At 40.2% G+C, this 22,519-nt stretch overlaps 1 protein-coding gene across 1 annotated transcript in view; it reads right to left on the minus strand.

Annotated features, from left to right (window-relative positions):
- Positions 1 to 231: 231 nt before the first annotated feature.
- The window catches only part of fgf22 (fibroblast growth factor 22), a 31,526-nt gene continuing 9,238 nt past the window's right edge, over positions 232 to 22,519 (minus strand). Inside the window, exons 2-3 of the mRNA XM_005920738.2 lie at positions 5,217 to 5,320; positions 232 to 3,764 (exon numbers count right to left, since the gene is read on the minus strand). Of these exons, the coding sequence (XP_005920800.1) occupies positions 3,570 to 3,764; positions 5,217 to 5,320 (299 nt within the window). The 3' untranslated portion in view covers positions 232 to 3,569. The remainder of the gene's footprint in view (positions 3,765 to 5,216; positions 5,321 to 22,519) is intronic.

Here is a 22,519-nt window from a genome sequence, read left to right on the forward strand (position 1 = left end):
TGAGTAAGAGCATACAGGGCCACTCCAGAGCCCCCTAGGCCACCGAGAGACACACAACAGCCACAATTAGTCTCAGGAGCTGTAATGGCAATTCAATAAGCGCTTTAAAATTGTGCCTTAGTCTGTCTACCACCCCCCAACCCCTCCCACTTCTCCCATTTTCGTCTACATACATAAGATTGGTATTAAGAAGGGCTCTTTTTTTTTTCTCTTTCCCACCCACCACAGTTCTTTTCAGTCACTGTGAGAGAAAATGACCACACAGGGTTTCAAAGGTTCTAGAGGCTGTGGTTTGTTGTCGCTGAAGCAGCATGACTTGTGCCCCTGTAGATTTTGGCTGAGGCCCTCAAAATGGGCTTCTATTATTACTTTTTTTCTGTCAGTCAGCTGCAAATTTATTTTGTTGCCTACAAAGTTACCTTCTCTATGAACATTAATTGTGTTGGGTCATGCAGAATCCCATCTATTTGTTATGTTTTTACTGATGTGAAGACATACCGTACTATGATATAAGTATACAGATATTCCCATCAAATTCAAAATGTGAACCTTCTGAGGCCTTTCCAAAAACATGAACACATTACCTGCTGTGCAGCTTACCATGTGCTGTCTTTAGATACTTGTGCAACAACATCAGTGCGTGACTCACTCCCTCAGTCCTCTGCTTATGCGGGTTAGATCAAACACAGCCCAAACACCTGTGTTAGTGACATCAGCACGTCACTGCAGAGGAGGAGCTGAGGATGCGTTCTGGATGGCTGTCATTTGCATTCTCCTGAGGTCTTTTTCTTTGGGACATTCCTTGTTGATTTTGCACAGTGTTTAGGTTTTTCCTTTTGCTTCATGATCAAAGGCCAAAGCTTTTGATCAGGACTTCCAAAGGCTCCCCTCTTGTTTTGCTGGCGAGCACACTGACAGGACAGTGGTGGAGCAATGATAATTACAGCTCCCATTTGCTGTCCGTGGAACTGGCACCAACAGCCAGTCGCACCCTCAGGCCAAGGAGAAAGAGATTCTTGGACGGTTTAAGGAAGAAAGAGGAGAGGTAGAGCACAGGAGATGGAGGACACTGACAAAGAAGCGAGTCAATCAGGAGATCAGTCGGAAAATGGGATTTTTCTGTCCTGTGCAACCCTATTTTTGAATGGACTTTATAAAGTATAATAGCATATTAATAAAGCTTCAATAGCTTGTTAACATTCATGACCCTCCTCTTATTTACTTTCTAAATTTTATGTCAGCAGACAGTTAGATAATCTGAGAACAGACTAGAAATGGAGTAAAAAGTTCATCTAGTACTCTCCAGAGTTAAGGTAACGTTCTTTTAAGTGAAAGTTTTACTCACATCAGCAAGAACTGCAAATATTATTTACTTCTCAAAAATATAAGTGCACCTCTGGTGTGCACAGCAGAGAGGACAAAGACATTTACATGGCAACAGTACTGCCAGACCCCCCATACTGATATTCTGCGTCGCACCCAGACCGTCAGAGCTGAACTACAGTGTGACTTCACGCCATTCTGACCAGACATGTACCCCGTCACAGTAATCTCACATTATGACAGGCTGAAAGGTTGGCCTTTATTCACCCCAAACACCCACTATTCATGCCCGACTCTCCTTTCTGTTCACTGAAAAGACCGAGTGGCCTCCTGTGCCACCGAAGGTCTCGTCTGTGTGTAAATGATCTTGATGCTCGGCTGCATAGTTCATAACCACAGAGGTTTCATTAGACACGGGGAGGTCCTCCACATCAACGCCTCTCCCGCTGTGAGTTTCTTCATGATTATGATGAGAGGGGGATTATGTCGAAGTGCTGTGATGGAGATGTTACCAACTCTTAACAATCAGCGCCATAGCAGATAAAAATGCCATTGTGGCTCTTCATGACTAAAAAAAACTATTTAAATAAGGCTTGTAAGCACGTGAGCCGTGACTGCTGACGTATCCACATTTTTCTTTATTGAAGATTACCATGAACCAAGGCACTCAAATTACTTTACTCAACTGAAATGGATCCAGGGATTGTTTGTTCTGAGAATCTGTTGTTATATATATACACACACGGCTTTTAATTTCTATTGTGGAAAACTGCTTATGATAAATGGATCACAAACGTACCAACATCCAGTAGTAATACAAATTGAGCTGAATATGGACTGAATATTATTTTTTTCCCCTTATTTTAAACAGTAGGACTACAATCCAACATAAAAGTCAACAATAACAATAAACATCAACTTCAAACAGTTAAAGAGTATAAAAGTTTTAAATATATTAAATGTTCTATTAGCCTTGTTGTCGAGAAAACGTTAGAAAGACTTGAAAGAAGCAGATTGTAAAAACCATTTACTATGGCGTACAAAATTAATGGAGCTGCTGCTATGCAACGCGGTGTTTGCCTACTGCTGCTAGAAAGCGTTAAATGAGTCAAAGCAGATGTCAGCGATTTCACGACAGAATTAAAGACCAAAATTAAAAATTAAAGTTCTCTGTTATCTGATTTCTAATCTACTAACTGTAGGTTGAATGAGAGAAGCGGAGTGACAGAAGCATGCACAGACGTTGAAAGGGCATGTCAAGAAATCCAGCATGTTATCCCAGTAGTTAGCTTAGTTCCTGTCGTGTTCTTGACATATATCAACATATACACACAGAACAGTACAACTATCGTTGTGTTTGAGTCAGTACAATTCAACTGCACGTCATTATCTTTTTTCTAGTGGTGTCAGTTTTTTCCCAAGCAACAGTGAACATGTATAAAATTTGTACCATGGACTTTGCTGAGTAGAGGTTCCCCTTTTTTTTGATTCTTTGGAGTTTTCTCATTGCGTTTATTAACCCATTCATTATGATAATTTATCCCTATTTAAAAAAATATTGCATATCCATCCGTCAGCTCTCTTCCACTAATCCTCGTCAGGGTTTGTTGCATAAATGTAGTCATACTTAGCCTTACAAAAATGTTATTTCACACGCTGCATTGAAAACAGTGCTGGATGCAGTGTGAATACATAAAAAAATGTCTTTTCAGGTAGACCTGCACATGATGCAATGTAATGGTAAATTCACATGTGCATTTTTGTGAGGCTAAATATACAGCAAAATGAAGCCAAGCTGTTGGAACAGAGCTACTGTGCAGATGTTTTTAATAGTAGAATTTGATCCTGCCCACTGACTTATAAGGGTCTCTTTTAATAGTGATGTGTTTTCTTCACAAATCCAAATTTTATCATTTGGAAGCCCCTGTCTCGCTATCTCCCCTTCTGTCCTCTCACCTCAAACGTGCGCTACAAACACAGGTGGTTTGGTGGCAAGACAGATGTCTGAACGTAACGTAGTTCTACTCTATTGTGCTGTATTACTGAACATCATTAGAAAATGCAGAAAATAACTTAAGAGTAGATATTATACTACCTCTACAAATGTTACAGACCTCAGCAAATGTACATTTATCTGACAAGAGGATGGAATAATAAAAATACACATTGTGTCACAGCCACATCAACACTAGTCCTCGGAAGGAGGTGAGCCATCCAGTTGTTGGTCAGAGTTCAGACTTGGACTGCTACGAGGGGAGCATAGGCAGGAAATGAGTAGATGGGTGTCTACGTCTAGCCTTGTGGCCCCGCCTCGGTTTACCGCGCCCATTCAGCGAAACAAACATTTGCCTGCCGCTGTGTTTCCAGCGAAGCGAAGCATATGTATTGTAGCCGTTCTCCTCAATGCGTTCTTTAAACTTGCAGCTCGGGTTGTACTTCACCTGTGATTGCAGGAAGAAAGAGAAGAGACATTAAAGAGGGTGTGAGCAATTAACCTACTGCTAACAGCTGACTGCTGTTCCTTCTCTGTACAAGGCCAGCTTTCAAGTGTACAAAGGTTAATGACAGTTGCTGTAGTAAAAGATTTCCAGGTGTTTGCAGTATATACAGTGAGTTTATCCACTGTAGTGATCTGGGTTGTTTTTCTCAGACAGTGGAAGTAAGAATTAAAGGGTTGGTTAACCCAAATTTGAAAAGAATTTCCCAATCCTCACCCTTTAGAAGACATTCACCTCTTAAATATCTTTTCCATCATTTCTGTGCAGTTTATTTTAGAGGATAGGAACAGGCTTTGCATTCCAGAAACAATATTCTGGTTATTTGAGATATGTTTACACCTGACATTTTCATTTTCTTTGGGACCATTTTCTAAAAAGTGATCTTTGACAGAGACACATGATGGTGAGTTCTGTGAAATATCTTGGTTAACTGGGACATTATTATTGGAAGGACATATTCATTTCTGTTCGCTTACGTCGAATTGAAACCTTAGACACGAGAGCTTAAAACACTTGCAAATGTGAAAAGACGTGAGTGTGACAAAGCGGGTGGCTGGTGTGTGTCTTTATTTGTGATTTGGGTTAACTGAACCTTGAGTGTTCTCAAATTAATCACATTATAACAATAAAACAAAGTTTTTTTCTTAAAGGCACTTAAAAATTCAACCTTCAGCAAAGCCACTTTTCCACGGGTGGTTACAGCTTCTTATCAGTAAGGGTCTCAAAAGATGTCGCAGTTACAAGAGGCTCTGCTGCATTCCCTTTTCCAGATTGTTATCAGGCTCCTGTAACGAGGCCTTCTCTGTGATAGCATCGGGATAAAGTGAGCATGCCGTGATTCATCTGCCATTTTGTAAAGTCCTCCATCGGGTCTATTTATGTCCTATTTTGTGTGTTAGATGGTCGGAGGCACTTGTCTTATCACTCATCCCTGATGTTTTCGTCTTCAAGCTTTAAGTACACGAGCTAGACACCACACACCTCAGTTCTGAACTGTGCTTGAGTTTAACAATGAGTGGTGATTACTTTTGAAAGCTGCTTTGCAAAACAACAATTGGCAGATGGCACGCAAGGACTTACATGAACCCAGCTGGCTATTTGTCATTGCTGCTTAGGTTTCTTTTTTCTGCTGTCTGTTTTGATGGTGGAGCAAGCCAGCTCAAGCTTCTGTATAGTCAGACAAGGTGCAGGTGTACAGCCATGATTGATTATAACAGTCTGACATCTCTCTGAACTTTCCATCAGAAGATTTCTCAGATTTTCCCTCTCTTCGGGAACATCAAACATAGGGTGGCATTCATTTGGGACTCATATATATCCTGCAACCCCAACAACTTTCCTTCCCTGTCCAGAAGTCTTGACCTCCAGAAAAATGTTGCCAGGTTGTATACGCACCGATCCAAAGAGCGTGCCTTTCTTGGACATAGCTAAGTACAGCCCGGTGCTGACAGATTTGATGGCAACAACTCCCACACTGACAGATCGGATTTCCATCAAGCCTGGAAAATAAAAGGAGAACAAGGGGCAAGGTTAGAAAGATCCAGATTTGGGAACTTCTTCCATCAAAAGTCATTCTATCATTAGTGATTAGTTTATCAGACGGCCATATGCTCTGAGGAGAGAGAGTCCAGGACACTCATAAAGGTTTCATTTCAAAATATATGTTTAAAAGGAAAAGGAAAAAAAAGGAAACTAGTAATATTAAACTATTAACTGCATCCTGAGGGAGATGGGGGTTTATAAAAGATTAGATTATAGCCAATCTACAACACATGGATTTCAGAGTCCAGGACAAAAAGCTCACATACAGGCAGGACATGTACAAGAGTCTCACAAAAAATTGCAATCCTATCAGATCACCTCAGACGCTTGAGAGACTTCTGACTGCCCTCCAAGGTGCTCAGGAACTTTTACTCGTGCACCATAGAGAGCATCCTGACGGGAAACATCTTAACCTGGTTCGGGAACAGCACCATGCAGGACAGACGAGCTCTACAGAGGGTTGTGCGATCAGCTGAGCGCACCATCCGCTTTGAGCTCCCTGACCTGCACTCAGTCTACAGCAGGCGGTGCTGGACCAAGGCCAGGAAGATCGTGAAGGACCTCAGCCATCCCAACAACGGACCGTTCTCTCTGTTGAGGTCAGGAAAGCGATTCCGCTCCCTGAAGACCAACACAGAGACTGAGGAGGAGCTTCTTCACGCAGGCGATACGGTCTCTCAATCACACCACCACACAGTACTGACCCACACATATGGTTCTTACACACACACTGAACATTCTGGACATTTGTTTACACTAGTGGCCACTGCACAACCACACTGCGTGGTCATCAAATCGAATCACTTTATCACAAGTCACTTAAACAAATCACTTTAAGCATATTTGTACTGCACCAGACACTTACACATGTGGATTGCACAACCCTGGACATTATATTTCTTCATTACCATTTAGTACTTGTACAGCTGCTGTTATTGTTCTATATTTCTTCGTATATTCTTATATATTTCTATACTGTGTATTTGTGTATTGTGTATTTTGTTGTACAGTTATTTTATTTTTAACTTCAATTTTTATTTTTTATTTTTTTCCTTCCTAGTTAAATTTACCCTTCATTTTAATTTTCATATTTATTTCCTATCCTATTCATAGTCTTCTTTTCTTTAGGTCACGAGCAGTTGTCTAAGCATTTCACTGCATATCGTATTGTGTATGACTGTGTATGTGACAAATAAAATTTGAATTTGAATTTGGTTATAATTACATTTTCATGGAAGCTTAATTAAGCAATGTTTCACCCATATGTTGAGAAAACAAACATACGGGTGAAACATATGGTGATGACTGAGCGCTACAGAGCAGGTTCGTTAACACAAAGCATCAAAGCAAAACATTTATGTAAAAGATTTTTTATGATTGAGTTATTTGAATTACTTGACGAATCATTGCAGCCCTACTATCAGTCATACTTAAATGTGAACATAAGCATCCTGCCGAATTGCATCCATGCAACTCTCCAGAAGCAGCCCTCACAATCATGCTTTGGTCATGCTGCTGTTGTTTACTGTCTCTGGTGGTAACTTATGTCACCCTGCGAAAACCTCCAAGGTGAAGGTTTCTACCTAGTTGTTTTTAGAGATGTCCTGTCTTACCACAGCATCCTTAATAGGAGCTAATTAATAGAGATTAATGCTTCTTTTGATTTTTCTTCCTTACTTTACCTGCAAATAATCTCAAAAGCACTTTGATGTCTTGGTTTGTTGGGTGCAAATCCTTTTTTCTTATGCCTTGTAAACCAGAGAAGCAGAAAAGATGCTTTCTTTTCTGTTGCTAAAAGGCCACAGTTGGATATTTGTAAGAAAAAGAAAGATTTCTTAGCTTTGGACAGAAGTGGGTATACACAACACTAGATCAAGGTGCTGAAGTTCTGCATGAGGCAAGCTGGTAGGAAATGAGTGATGGTGATGAGTCATAAAAGCAGCATTGGGCCACAGGTCTCCCAACTGACCAATCCTCTTCTGTTTTGGTAGAACCACAAGTCTTGTACAGGGCAGTGACTGAACAAAGTTCCTGAATAGTTCTGATGAAAAAGAAATGCAAATAACAGAATAACAGTGGCTTTGCAGGTGCTGCACTGTAGTGTGTTTTTAAAGTCTGTTTATTTGTGCAGTTATTTGTACAGGACGGTTCAGATACTAAGTGCAAATGCTAATCTTAACATTTAGACTGAATAATATGAGTTGTATAAATAATAATAATAATAATAATGCATCTCCTTGATTTTTCAGACCTTTGGTTCCTGCTTAGTATACCTCTACCTAAATTGTTCACTAATAATGGAACTATACTTCTTTCTAAACATAAACTAATAGGAAAAATTCTTGAGCCACCTATAATTTTATTATATTTTGTTTCCAAGAAGCCAATTTTTTCTCAAGGAGGTGAGCGAACCCAAGACTAATCGTCTTGTTTAATAGTTCTCCATGCTTTCTAAGAGTCTTTCAATTTTGTTCACTGCTTTTTCACTCATTTTCATACAGTCCTCGTATTTGACCATTTTCATGGGAATTATATTATTCATTAATCTACCTAACACTGGCCTATGAATATTTCAAACATTAAAAAAGGCTCCATATTCAAGGGATGAGCCAGTGTTTTGTCTATACATAATTGACAACTTAGCAAAGAACCGTTTGTAACTGATATCTTTAGCCACTCTGTTACTAGGAGCCTGTCAAAAACATTATTTGTTCTCATTTCTGTATTTGTATTTACAGTTTGACAGACATAAAATAGTATTTTTTGCGCCAACAAGTTTTGCTAAACAGCTATTAGTCTAAAACTTGATACATTTCACCATGGTGTGCATCACACTTTTAAAAGATTTGAGGAAACTAGACTAATAAAAATAAAAAACAAATTGAGGACAATACATGAATGTTAGGCCTTATAAAACTATCAGATGAACTGTATCTGAAAGTCACGTACTTATGAAACAGGAAAAAAAATCTAGCAAAGACCTGAGATATGGCCTAAGAGATGCATCTGGCTCTTCAGTTGATCCATCTACTGTTTACTGAAGCTTCATCAGAAATGGTCTCAGTGGAAGATGTCTGTCAAGAAGTCATTCTTGGGGAAAAAGCTGAGGTACGCCAAATTACCCAAGAACCTGACTGAAATTCAGTTCCAATAGGAATGTTGGAGTGAAGTATCCAAATTTGAAATTTTTGGCTCCAATTTGTACTAAGGAGGTCAGTACAGAGGCACCCCAACGCTCACCATTGATAGTAACCAAAACCTTTCTGTCTGTGCACATTTGTGCATTTCAGTATTAAAGACAAAATGATAGCATCTCTGCGTAATCATATACAAATGACAGCACAATACAAAATTGCATATAGATTATGCCCCCAGGCGGCTATCAGTGCCATCAGACTAATGTTGCTGCTCTAACACAGAACATCTGCAGAGCTGTAAAAACTTTAAGCACAGAAATGGTAAATGGCCTGTATTTGTATTGCACAGAAATATCTGACATCAGGGATTTTTTTGCCCTGAACATCACTAGTCATGTTTACCAAGTGAAGTCATAGTCTATATGAGGTGATACAAAGAAGTACAGAGTAAAAAAAAAAAAAAAAAAAAAGGGGGAAGGGGGGTAAAGTACACAAACCCCTGTTGAGTGTTTTTCTTCTCTGACTGGAGCACGTAAATTAAACTCTCTCCCTGCTCGTGCAAAGCTGTAGGCTAGGAGTCCATCCAGGTATCAGCTGCCCAGCTGTACCCGCATCATTCCTCATTGTCTCTGCTCCTCCAAGAAAACATTGCCACTTTGATGGTAGCCTCCTTTTTATGAGTGCTGTTTACAAACACCGGGTGTGCTATGGTGGCACCTGGAGCGTGCAAGGGACTCATCAGCAATTAGCTGAGCCTCTGCTGGTGATTGTTGCACTGCAAGGGTTTATGGGGGATTAGTGCAGGCCAATGAAAACCGTTGGTGCCTGAAAGTGGTGCCAGCAGTAATTGTCGTTATTTGCTGGCTTGAGTTCCAGGCACAGTAGGTGTGATGGAAGCATGTTTGTCACGTCGGAGACAATGCAGGGACCTGAATGTAAAGAGCTACGTTTGCTCAGGTTTAACATATCAGGTTTAAAGCAAATATGGGTGAGGAGCATAATTATAAAGGGCCTTGGGGCAATTTGCCGCTATAGAAATAAAGTTAAATTGAATTTTAATGTTGGGACATAAAAAATAAACTATATATATTGAAGAACTCATTGTATTTTTTTCTTATTTTAATAGATCTTGCAATGGGTTTGGGCGTTCTCTAGAAGGAATTTATTAAGGAACACCTTAAATATTCTCCTGGCCTACTCCAGGTCTCATGCGCTACACTTTATTCAGTTTATTCGTACTCATTGTTGTAGCCGGTAGACACAAAAGATCTGAGGATATGGAATGGGGATTTCACATTGTCTAGAAGAATCACTTGGGCTCTGGACGCTTGACCACACATCTATAAAGACCAGTTAGATCCATATAACTCACAGTCCCCCCTTTGAAAAGTCACTCCATTGTGTTCAAAGCCTGAGAAACCAGAGTGAGGTATTTCAAGCTATTAGAGAGCTTATTCTAACTGCTGAAATCCAAAGGTCAGTTTGGTGGAGTGCTCTACGCTCACAGAAAGAATAATGTTGACATAGGTTTACAGGCACTACGCGTTTTTATCTGTAACTGTTGTATTGATTGAAGTCAGTTTGCTAAAATTAGATAGTCATGAGGATATGGCCTCTGCAAATCAGATTAAATTCCGTTTGACAAATTGCCCCTGTTTCTGGATGTGTCTAACATTTTGAAATTCAGTAAGGCAGTGATTCAGTACTTCATAAAACTTGTTTTGATTGATCACTACACTTTGAGATAATGATATATATAAATATATATAGTTGTGAGTAATTTCTTATTCAAAAATCTGCTTCAAATGTCGAACAAAATCCCAGTTTGATGGAAGAGGGAGAAACACAATGAAGACAAATTAACTCTTTGTCAGTGAGTTGCACTGGAAACTGAAGGTCACTTCTTCGCCTCGTTCTGCTAAACAAGTATCAACTGATGGCCCCATTGAGCTCATGAAAAAGGCACTTTTGGCTTCCCACTTGCAACTGGCACGATCTCTTAACCTTTGACATGTTTTGGCTGGGACTGTCAATAAGCTCAAGCTGCCATTACAAGCAAATCCTGCACTATACATGTCTAGTCAACTGTGGACTTGCCATTTACTTCTTCTCCATGGGTTTTTTTTAAAAGCATAGAAAAAGTCTTTAACTCAGTCTCTTTTTACTCTTTCTTTTCTTTCCGTCCCCCATTTTTTGGACGTTAGCCCATCGTCAGATCATTCAAGCCTTCTCTGACCTTGGTAAAAAAGCAGAAAGGAAAGAGAGAGACACTCACAGCGTTCCCTTTTGTCAGACTCATGGTATGGGGGAAGAGGAAGGAGGGAGTACAGGATGAAGGTGCTGGTTATGAGATGGTGGTGGGGGCAGAAGCCTCCTGAGCCCCTCCACCCTACTCCCCTACAAGTCTTTGTTACTCACCTGAGAGGTGAAGAGCTAGACAAGATCTTATTAATGACCGAGCATTTTGAATAGGGCTATGCAAACTGTGGCAAAATAGTTCCTTCCATCACAAATTTAGAGTAGAAAAGAGTGAAAGACGGAGCAAAAAAAGATATTTTTCTACTCCTTTCCTCCTGTCTTCTTTTTGTTCCTTTTCCCAGGTCTTTAATTTCTTGGGTTGCCCCCTTGAGCCGCCCTCCATGGCTCAGTGCTCGACCAGAGCAGAGCCTGGGAATCTTGGAGTTCCCGCTGTGCTCCTGGTCTTGATTGACATACCTTTTCAATTATTTCACAGTTTGCTTGCTTTTTAAACGAAGAGGGCCCTGTTGTTTTTTTCCTTCTGCCCTTCTTTTCAAAACAAGCTTTTCATGTCGGGTTCGGGCTGCCAGGCCTAATGGCTGTGACCAGCACCTTTGATCTGCCATGACCCCCTCAAAGGGTCTGGTACTGGGCAAAGCAGCCGTCTGTGTGTATCGGCACAGACAAAGGCTACATCACTCACTATTCCTTTAAACACCTTGAGAGATTACCATGAGAACCAGCTTTCTAGTGGAGGCCTTGACAGGTGCAGTGATATGGAAACTTGCACGTTGAGGCCTGAATGTACAGTAAATAATTTGGAGGGTCTTCTTGGTAAGCAAAGTTTTGCTTGGCTAATCCCAGATTTAAATATTTAACATGCACCTGCCAAAATACAAATATGCTCCAGCAATTTTAAGTAACTTTGGGTTTTTGGACACCATTGGAAAAAAGATGGAAAAAAAATGTAAATAAACACAAATAACTCAGGGTGAAATTTGCACATTTATTATGCGTGGAACAAAATCAAACCTTTCGTTTATAGTAAATCCAGAATGCCTCTTTGATGGCTTTATCCAGCTATTTTTGAAACTCAAATTAGACACAATATGAACTGCTCTTTTGAGGCCTTTTTATTCATTCTTCACTTAATCACTTTTCATGTAGTCAACTGAGCATGACACCATGAATGCTAACAGGAATATCCTGTTCCAAAGTATGCATCTTTATCTCGTTTTGTGGAGTTCATTATGTCAAGAAAAAGACAAAAGACACGCAAAATGTGTGTTGGTGATAACAGTTTTGATAAGGTGGCTTAAATTTAACAAACATAGTCATATAATTGTGCTACAAACCATCGGATTGGTTTATATGTCATCTTCCTGAAAAAGCTGTAATTAGAACAGACTTGTGATTATTCCAATGGTAATGGTGCATGACAAAACATGCATGGTTCATGGCTCATGGTTCAGATGGGAAACTTTCTCTTCTCTGCATGTTAGCTCTTTTAACTGTATAAATAAAGGGAACAGTTTAACCTGAAATCTAATGCACTTTGGGCCAACATTACCTGCAATGTGAAGGAAACCAAACAAACTCGGGCCACAATTCCATATTTCTCATTCATTTAATAAGTAATGGGAAATAATAGACCAGAGGTCAAAGCTGATATCTTGACAAGACAACCCCAATAATTATATGCAAAGACTGATTATATGACCAAATAGCATTGCTAAAGCAGTGTAATCAAATAGTAAAGAGGCAAACAATAGCTTGCTAGCTTCTGAAATTTAAACACTTCCTATCGATCGTATTGATCGGTAGGGGAAGGACAGTCTATTTATAAGGCTCATATATTAGAAGTCTGATATCACTGCTGGAACACAAGTGATACCAGTGCAGTGATGATCTCATTGCAATGAGAAGCTAATATGATAGCTGCTCTTCTATTTTATTTGTAGATTTTGACAGGGCTGCAGAGATAAGAAAAAAAATATTTATAGTGAGCAGTTGGTTTTAAATGGTTTGCAATATGAATATGTATACCAATTCCTTTCAAAGGAGACTTCAGATTATCAGTATGTTATGGCTAAGGTATGGTTTAGTTAAGCTAATTTCTCTGAATAACCACATAACTTTGAAGGTTGACTTGACATTCGCTTAGTCATTTACGTCTATTTCAGTCTGCAGACCGAGACTCTGGGATCTCTAGATGGGGGTGAAGCACAAGCTGAAAACCTGCGTTCAAGCACACTAAGCCAAATATATTAAACATGAACTGTGACTTAAGGTTTCTTCCAGTGAATTTTACTTTATCAACCAAATTGTGGAATTGGGACAATTTCATCACGTTTCTCAGTTGCCGGATTGTCTTCCATTCCAAGGTAGTCCTTGTTTTCATGTGGCAAAGGGTTTTTTTCCTTCTTGGTTTCCAATATTAATCACATGCTCACAGATTAACATGCCTACTTCTACATCTGGAAACCACTCACAGAGTGCATTCTCAAGGACAACCAGTTTGCTTTCTTTGTCCAGTGCGCTGCGCTAAGCCACTTAACCCGGTCCTCCTCAGGATGACGAGTATTACAGTTATCTCCAAAGTGAAGTAAACACAATCAGCTATGCGCTTCTTTGTACACAATAGACTGTATTTTTTAAAAAGTAATGGAATTATATTGTGGGTCAATTATAGCACAAGCCAGTAGTAATAATGTTAAAGTGGCTATAAACAATGCTTTAATATGACGTGAAGTGAATTACTAACAATATTTACATTTAAATAAAGAGCTTACAAAGCTTTCATCAGCTTCATGTGAGTTTATGAGGTTTAATTATTCATCATCTGCCCATCACACAACTTTGATTCAGTGTATTTTTTGCCACCAAATGGCAACAACACAGATTTGTATGAAACCCAGTGAAACTTTAAACAAACGATTCCTCCAAGGAGAAACAAAAGAGCAAAAAGAAAAAGATAAATGTTCATGTGTGTATTTCACAGTTGCTTTATGTTCAAAACTCCTGAAATCCAAACATTATCAACAGATATCCAAGGAAAAATATGCGTTAATTAACATTGTAATGTCATTGATGTGTTGTCTGAAACTCCTGTAGCACTCTTGGTCATAGTTCTGTGAGTTATATGCCATAATAATTGCTATCTCCTGCTTTAAGTAACATCATAATCTCATGTTTTTAACTACTATAATGGGTACTATTATTCTTATTCTTATTACAATGCCCAAAAAGAAAGCCTCCCAGTCAAATGCTATGCTATGATTATTTCAATAGCCGCATGCAACATCCATGTAATGATGACCTGGATAGTCAGACCACTAACCTCTTCTCCAGCACATCCCCATATTCTCAGTGATATTAAAGTCTGGAATCTGTGCTGGCCAATCCATTTGAAGCGTTCTTTCACAATCCTAGCGCTGTCATCTTACAGCCATGCCATAAGGCAAGAAGAAACTCCCAGCGATGGAAAATGTGGTCATTCTGTATATTTAGGAAGTCAGCTGACCTCATTTCTGGGGGCATTTAATCCAGTGGAACTTTATATTCATTTTCATTAATACATACACACCTTTAGTTGAGTCAGTGTTGACTATGTTTCATCATGGTGACATTTATTTTTGTTTGAATGAGGGTGATCAGGTTTAAAATACAAATGATGCAATCCCGCTGTGGCTTAATAGACCAACCAGTTCTGGACAGCAATATAAAATTTATAGTCTCTTTAAAAGGAGCTGCCTCTCTGAGACTGCTGTTTCAGGATTTATGGATATTGTGTGTGTTGTATATGAAAGTATCACTGTCACACCTTTTCTCAATGTCTTTAAATAGTCAGCCTGATTTTCACTGTCCTTTGTGGTTTTGCTGTTTCATTCTAGTTATTTCCCTGGCTAGGTCTTCCTCTCCCTCCTTGCTGGCCCCTTTGCAATGGGTCTCCGGACATGCATCATACCTATTAACTCTTACAGGGTTGGGATGATTTATTTCATCCTTTTACCGGCAGCTATAAGATATGTCTGCCCTGAGCTAAGCCGAGTGGGGTTGGGCTATTCGCACGCACAGTAAACATGAAAGGCAGTGACACACAAACACTGAGTTTGTAGGTTTTTAGTGTTTTTTCCTCCCGACAAGGGCTAGAAAGTAAATAAAAACCCTAAAAAAAATCTCTAACATACTGAGTAGATGAATTAGCCAACCCTCAGTCATATCATCCACCACATGTTAGTCAAAGAAGCGCATCCAGTATGCTGAAAACCTTGGCCTGAGATCTGATTCTGTTCCTTGAATGAGCTCAGACTGTCTGGAAGCCTGAACAGTGTTTCTCTTGCTTAGTTTAGCTTTGAATTCAGTCAGATGAAGTCATGAAGGCTTTGATCAAACCAAATTGAAAAAAATACACAACTAAGATAACAGCAAAGGAAATAAGAAACAGGGTTACGTTTGCACCCTTTTTCTTACGCACTTGAACTTCTGCAGACGTAAACATGCTGTCAGTCTCTTAATTACTCAGCACACACGTATGCATGTGTGCTGTCATTTAAATATAACTGTATACAAAGGCCACTAACTCAGGGAAGTAGGACACAGCGAAACTGGTTTGCATGTGTGCTTTCTGTCCAAATACATTCCCTTGTATGTGGCCCATCCTGTCAAAAGAAAGAAAAAGGACGATGGATAGAAAGAACAGGAAGAAAGAAGAGAAAAGACTTGCAGAGGGTTGCTCTTCCCTGCCCATGTATCACTTGCTTTCCCAAATTCCATTAAACTCTCAGGAGAGATGAGGGTTAAGATGAGACTGATAAGATTCTGTCTTTTAAAAAAAATTTCAGTCCATATTCAGTGCCTGGATCTTATTTTCAGCCGTGATTTTTCTACTACTACTACTACTGCTAAGAACAATACAGTATCCACATCTGAACCAAAGAGTAAAACAGTGAAATGTGGATTATTAAATATTAGGTCTCTCTCCTCCAAGTCTCTGTTAGTACATGACTTAATAATTGATCAACACATTGATTTACTTTGCCTTACAGAAACCTGGTTGCAGCCGGATGATTATGTTCGTTTAAATGGATCAGCACTGTTGAGCCAACCATGCCTTTAACGTTAACTAGTAATGACTTCATGAACTTCTTCACAAATAAAATTTTAATCATTAGAGAAAAAATTACCAGTAATCATCCCACAGATGTAATATTATCTACAGCTACTCTTAGTACCATTGATGTTCATTTAGACTCTTTTTTTCCAATTGATCTTTCTGAGTTAACTTCAATAATTACTTCCTCCAAACCATCAATGTGTCTTTTAGACCCCATTCCTACAAAACTGCTCAAAGAAGTCCTGCCATTAATTAATGCTTCAATCTTAAATATGATCAACCTATCTCTAATAATCGGCTATGTACCACAGGCCTTCAAGCTGGCTGTAGTTAAACCTTAACTGAAAAAAGCATCTCTAGACCCAGCAGTCTTAGCTAATTATTGGCCAATCTCCAACCTTCCTTTCATATCAAACATCCTTGAAAGAGTAGTTGTCAAACAGCTAGCAGATCATCTGCAGAGGAATGGTTTATTTGAAGAGTTTCAGTCAGGTTTCAGAGCTCATCACAGCACAGAAACAGCTTTAATTAAGGTTAGAAATGATCTTCTTATGGCCTCTGACAGTGGACTCATCTCTGTGCTTGTCCTGCTAGACCTTAGTGCAGCGTTTGATACTGTCGACCATAATATCCTATTAGAGCGATTAGAGCACGTTGTAGGTATTACAGGTACTGCGCTGCAGTGGTTTATATCATATCTATCCAATTTGTGCATGTAAATGGAGAGTCCTCTTCACACACTAAGGTCAATTATGGTGTTCCACAGGGTTCAGTGCTAGGACCAATTCTGTTTACACTATACATGCTTCCCCTAGGCAGCATCATTAGAAGACATAGCATACATTTTCACTGCTATGCGATGACACCCAGCTCTATCTGTCCATGAAGCCAGATAACACACACCAATTAGTTAAACTGCAGGAATGTCTTAAAGACATAAAGACCTGGATGGCCGCTAACTTTCTGCTTCTTAATTCAGATAAAACTGAGGTTATTGTACTCGGCCCTGAAAATCTTAGAAATATGGTATCTAACCAGATTCTTACTCTGGATGGCATTACCTTGGCCTCCAGTAACGCTGTGAGGAACCTTGGAGTCATTTTTGACCAGGACATGTCCTTCAACGCACATATTAAACAAATATGTAAGACTGCTTTCTTCCATTTGCGCAACATCTCTAAAATTAGAAATATCCTGTCTCAGAGTGACGCTGAAAAACTAGTTCATGCATTTATTACTTCCAGGCTGGACGACTGTAATTCATTATTATCAGGATGTCCAAAAAACTCCTGAAAAGCCTTCAGCTATCCAAAATGCTGCAGCAAGAGTCCTGACAGGGACTAGAAAGAGAGAGCAGATTTCTCCTGTTTTGGCTTCCCTTCATTGGCTTCCTGTTAAATCCAGAATTGAATTCAAAATCCTGCTCCTCACATACAAGGTCTTAAATAATCAGGCCCCATCTTATCTTAATGACCTTGTAGTACCATATCACCCTATTAGAGCACTTCGCTCTCGCTCTGCAGGCCTACTTGTTGTTCCTAGAGTATTTAAAAGTAGAATGGGAGGCAGAGCCTTCAGTTTTCAGGCCCCTCTTCTGTGGAACCAGCTTCCAGTTTGGATTCGGGAGACAGACACTATCTCTACTTTCTAAGATTAGGCTTAAAACTTTCCTTTTTGCTAAAGCATATAGTTAGGGCTGGACCAGGTGACCCTGAATCCTCCCTTAGTTATGCTGCAATAGACGTAGGCTGCCGGGGATTCCCATGATGCATTGAGTTTTTCCTTTCCAGTCACCTTTCTCACTCACTATGTGTTAACAGACCTCTCTGCATTGAATCATATCTGTTATTAACCTCTGTCTCTCTTCCACAGCATGTCTTTATCCTGTCTTCCTTGTCTCACCCCAACCGGTCGCAGCAGATGGCCCCGCCCCTCCCTGAGCCTGGTTCTGCCGGAGGTTTCTTCCTGTTAAAAGGGAGTTTTTCCTTCCCACTGTCGCCAAAGTGCTTGCTCATAGGGGTCATATGATTGTTGGGTTTTTCTCTGTATCTATTATTGTACGATCTACTGTGCAATATAAAGCGCCTTGAGATGACTGTTGTTGCGATTTGGCACTATATAAATAAAATTGAATTGAATTGAACTTCTATTCCTATTATTCTTATTATCATTATTATTATTGTTATTCCTTTTTTTTTTTTGGCTTTTCACAGCCCTGCAGCAATAAATGAATCAGTTTGTGTATATTGCTAATTTTGCTGATTTCATCCACGACGACAAACATTAGAGCAGGTTACAGAGAAAATTCCAAAATTATTTGAAGTGCAGTCTTTCAAAGTTGTGTATAACCTGATGTTGTTGTGTTCAGGCAGGTTTTCAGGCCACTCTACCTCCCTGTCACACTGGCTACTGAGGGAGGTGTAAAGCCGAGCCGATCTACCTCTGTGCAAACCAGTGCGCAGGTTTTCGGAGCCTGTGAACAAGCCGCATGGTGGTGGTGATCTGCTGAAAGCTGACTCCCACACTCCCTCTGCCCCAGCCCCGGCCGCAAGGGGTGACATTCTCTCACACACAATCCAGAGACCGGTCCTCTTTCAGGACTCACACTCGGCCCAGTTACCCCCACCTTTTCATACGGTTGTGCTAGGAGAAGTACTCCAGGGATTAGCCTAGTCAGGTCTTTCAAAGGCCATTAGAGCAAATTACAGGTATCTTCTTACCAGTGCGCTGGGACAGGCCAGGTGAGGGGCGTAGAGGCCAAGCAGGAGTGCAGGGGTCAGCTTGGGACAAAAAGACAAGGCCACCCTGGGCCCCACTCTATCGGAGTGTCTCCTTGGCTCCACAAACTGGTAGACCTGCATCTATGAATGGCTCACTTGATGGGACCTCAGAGACATTGTCTCACGACCGTAACTTTAGCCTTTTTTTTCTTAGTACCCTCTACCCCCACATCTCACTCTCTCCCTGTTGAGTTTCCCATCTTTAAATTGATGTGGGCATGAGTTTGCCCAGATAAATGATCACACAAAATGACTACAAAACGCAAAATCTACATGACTTGAACCGCGGTGGGTTAGTTGATACTCACCTTATCTACCGTGGTAGAAAGGATATAACCTGTATGCTGCAAACACAAATTGGTATGTGCATTACAAAAAGACCTGGCATCAGTTGAAATTGAATTTGAATAACATTAACTATTTCCACTTGAAAACTAAATTTAACTTGTAATGGCAACCACACAACCATTAATGTGTGGTCTGTCAATGTATCAGTATGCTGCAGGCGTCGTGAGACTGATTCTGTTGATAAAGTTGTAGAGATGGCCAAAGGGAGTTCCGCATCCTGCCATTTTCTCTAGACTACACACAGACACACACTCTCACCCACACATACATGCCTTTTGGCCTCTTTTGCTGGCCACACTCACATACACATACACACATATGCCTCACCCTATCCCAACCGGTGGATGACAATCTAGTGGAAGAGCTGCGGAAGTGTTTCATTAGCCAATTACCGCTGGTAGATAAAGCCTGCGTTCCCACAGTCCGCAAGGTTGGGGGGTCAAATGTGACCAATTACCCTCCATCCCCTCACAGGACAGATTAGCCTGTCTGATTTATCCCCAGACAGACTGACCCAATACTCCAAAATCACCATCCACATCTGGATACGTTGTGCGTGTGTCACGGGAGGCAGCTGTATGTGTGTGCATGTGAACAATTTCACTCCTCATAAACATTACTTCTTCTCTTAATAAAACACTGGGCTCTTCTTTACCACACACTTCCGAGTCATTAGTGTGTCTAGAGGTTCTGTCAGCATGTCATCCATGGTTGTTATATCACTGAACACAAGCTTCCTTGGCCAAGCAAAGCTTTGATTGTATGTAATGGAACTTCAATCAGTTCATTAGGGACCCCCAGGATGCCGAATCAGACCCTACCAAACCCTAAATTTATAAGAGCAGATGGGGAGGCAAGCTATCCAGAAGAGGGTATACTAGAGGACGACTGGGAAGGTTTAGGTTAGTGGGGGTGGAGGCCTGCTGTAGTCAAACTGAGGGATTGGAGAGGTGAAAAAGGTTAACGAAGCCCACAGTGTGCAGCACTCCTGTTCGTCTGTGCCTGTGTGGTACCAAGTGGCTGTAATCTCCGACCAGGAGGCATTCTCTTTAATCAGGGAGGGAGACCAGGGAGAGCAAACTGCCTCCAAATCATGCATCACATCCGTAACAAGCGGACGGCAGACTATCAAAGGCTTCACAGATAGTTATGAGCTGATCTGCCAGAGGTTTGTGACTCACAGCTTCTGAATTTTCCTGAACTTTAAGATACTTAATAAATAACACTAAGTAGGTGAATTGCATCTGTGTCTTATATGGTTGGTTGTTCAGATTGGATTCAGTGGGTGTAAGCATACTCAGGGAAAGACATTGTTTTTGCTGGTTTCTACCCTCATCTTTAGGATGCTCTGGCGAAAAAAGATATATAAAGATCACTGATAGTGGAACCAACCAAGCAGCTGCAGTCACTTTCAAATAGATTTAACCTTTGAATTTGAGTGAAAAAGTTTCTTCAAGAAAATAAATAAAAACCCTGAGCTAAAAATGTGTGTGCAGGCAGGTATGATAAATGCAGCTTAATTGCTTAAACTTATTCAAAAAATGCATGCATTCGATATTAATGCCAGATTGAAGTCAGTAACAACAAATTTCCCAATTTCAATTCAAAATCTAGGAAATAAATACAATTAGAAGACCTTTTCTGTATATTTCTTCATTTTTGAAGCTTAGAAATTAATTAAAGTATAAAAAACAAACAAACATCCTGAAGTTTTTATAGTATTTTTCATTGTGAATGCACAATACTTCATAAAGGGGGAACACTTGGCTACTTATACACATCTGGCCATGAGAAGAACTGTGCACCCTGAATGTGCAACTGAATACAGTAATAATCTCCATCAAGCAAGCCTTCCTAATTTCAAAAATAGCTTCTCAGGATGGACCAGAAACTTGATCATGTTAAAAGAAAAGCAAAGTGGGAGATTAAACAGGTCCACTGAACGCTGGCCAGTGGCCAGTGCATGTTTTTGGTGCTTAACACATACTAACGACAGAAACAAATGTCTTGTCCTCTGCTGCAGCAAGTCTAATAAAATGATAACAGTACTTACAAAGTTTAAAACCGAGAAACCTTTTTAATCTCTACAATTAATCCAAGATAATGCGAATCGTGATACATTGTTGGCTGGCATGTGTATATGGCAGTACTATTATATATTATCAGTATTATTTTTAAATAACTGTCATTTAAATCCCACATAGTTTTTGCAGTTTTCCAGTCCAGTGTATTTGTTCAGTAGTAGGCTAAAAAATAAAGAAACCTGATTTAGTTTGGAGAGTACTGCCAGTTTTAGGTATGTGCATATGCAATTCAGGTGTGCAGTGAGTTTCCAGTGACTGAGCACCAGGACACAGAATATTCTCTGTGGCCTGAGCTTGCCCCATATTTACATTATTAAAATGAGATGGGCATACAGGAGGTGACAAAAGGCACAAGAGTGAAATCAGGCAACCTGTCAGAGCTGTCACTTGCTCCACTGGCCAAAGGGCCCTGACCTCAATCCTATCCGTTGCAGGGGAGGAAAGGTGGAAATGGATACAGCTGGAGAGAGACGGTGACAGGTAGGAAAGGCCGGCAGTCAAAAAAAGAATAGTGAAAGTATGCTTTTATCGATATGTACAGACTGACATTCATATGTATTGAGTTTCACATGCATATGGATATTTTTGCTCAGCTTTGGACAACTGCAGAACAAAAAAATAAAAAGCATTGAGCTCTGAAAATTCAGCCCATTCGTCCCTGTTTTTTAAAAGTAGGTCTAAAATAACAAGGCAAGAAGAACGATGGTGCAAAGATCCAAGAGCTATAGAAAAGCGGTGTGATGCATGATGTTGACTATGCTGTTTCAGCTATAGCACTGCAATGCTTTGTACCACCTTCTGTGTTCTAATGAGGACGTGGCCTTTCAGATGAGAAAAACACCCACGTGCACGCAAGCTCGCACATGTCAGTGTGCATGCAAACACAGAAACATGCATGCGTCTGAACTGAGTACAAGGTAAGGTCTGGTTCATATTAACCATTAGGGAACGGAAACGCACATCTTTTTCAGCTTAGGGTCCACTTCATGCTCCTGCAGTGGCACACGTATAAACACAGGCCCATGCGTTGGGAACGTACACGCACATTCAAGGAGCTGACATGATATTCACATCCTGCCCATGTTCATTTAGTGAAATGGCCTCAGAGATAAAAAGCAGGTATGGGTTGTTTGTAATGCAGTTCAGACAAGACTGCATGGTCTCAGGATGTTGGAATGCACAGACTGAACCAGAGTTGCTGTTTTTAGTCTCTCACATTTGCATTAATTATCCTGCTACTACTTTCAGGAAACAAACTTAGAACATAATTATTCAGTCCAGCTAGTTGAATCTAATTCAGTTCAATTCAGTTTTATTTGGGCCAAATAACAACAACAACTGCCTCAATATGTGCTGTATTGTAAGTATATTGTAAGCAGAGATGGGCAGTAACGCGTAATCCGATTACTTTTTTCAAGTAACGAGTAAAGTAAGGGATTACTAATGCAAAAAC

The sequence above is a fragment of the Haplochromis burtoni genome, unplaced genomic scaffold (assembly GCF_018398535.1).
Source record: "Haplochromis burtoni strain Fernald_Lab_line unplaced genomic scaffold, NCSU_Asbu1 Contig_42, whole genome shotgun sequence".
In the NCBI taxonomy this organism is placed as follows: Eukaryota; Metazoa; Chordata; class Actinopteri; order Cichliformes; family Cichlidae; genus Haplochromis; species Haplochromis burtoni.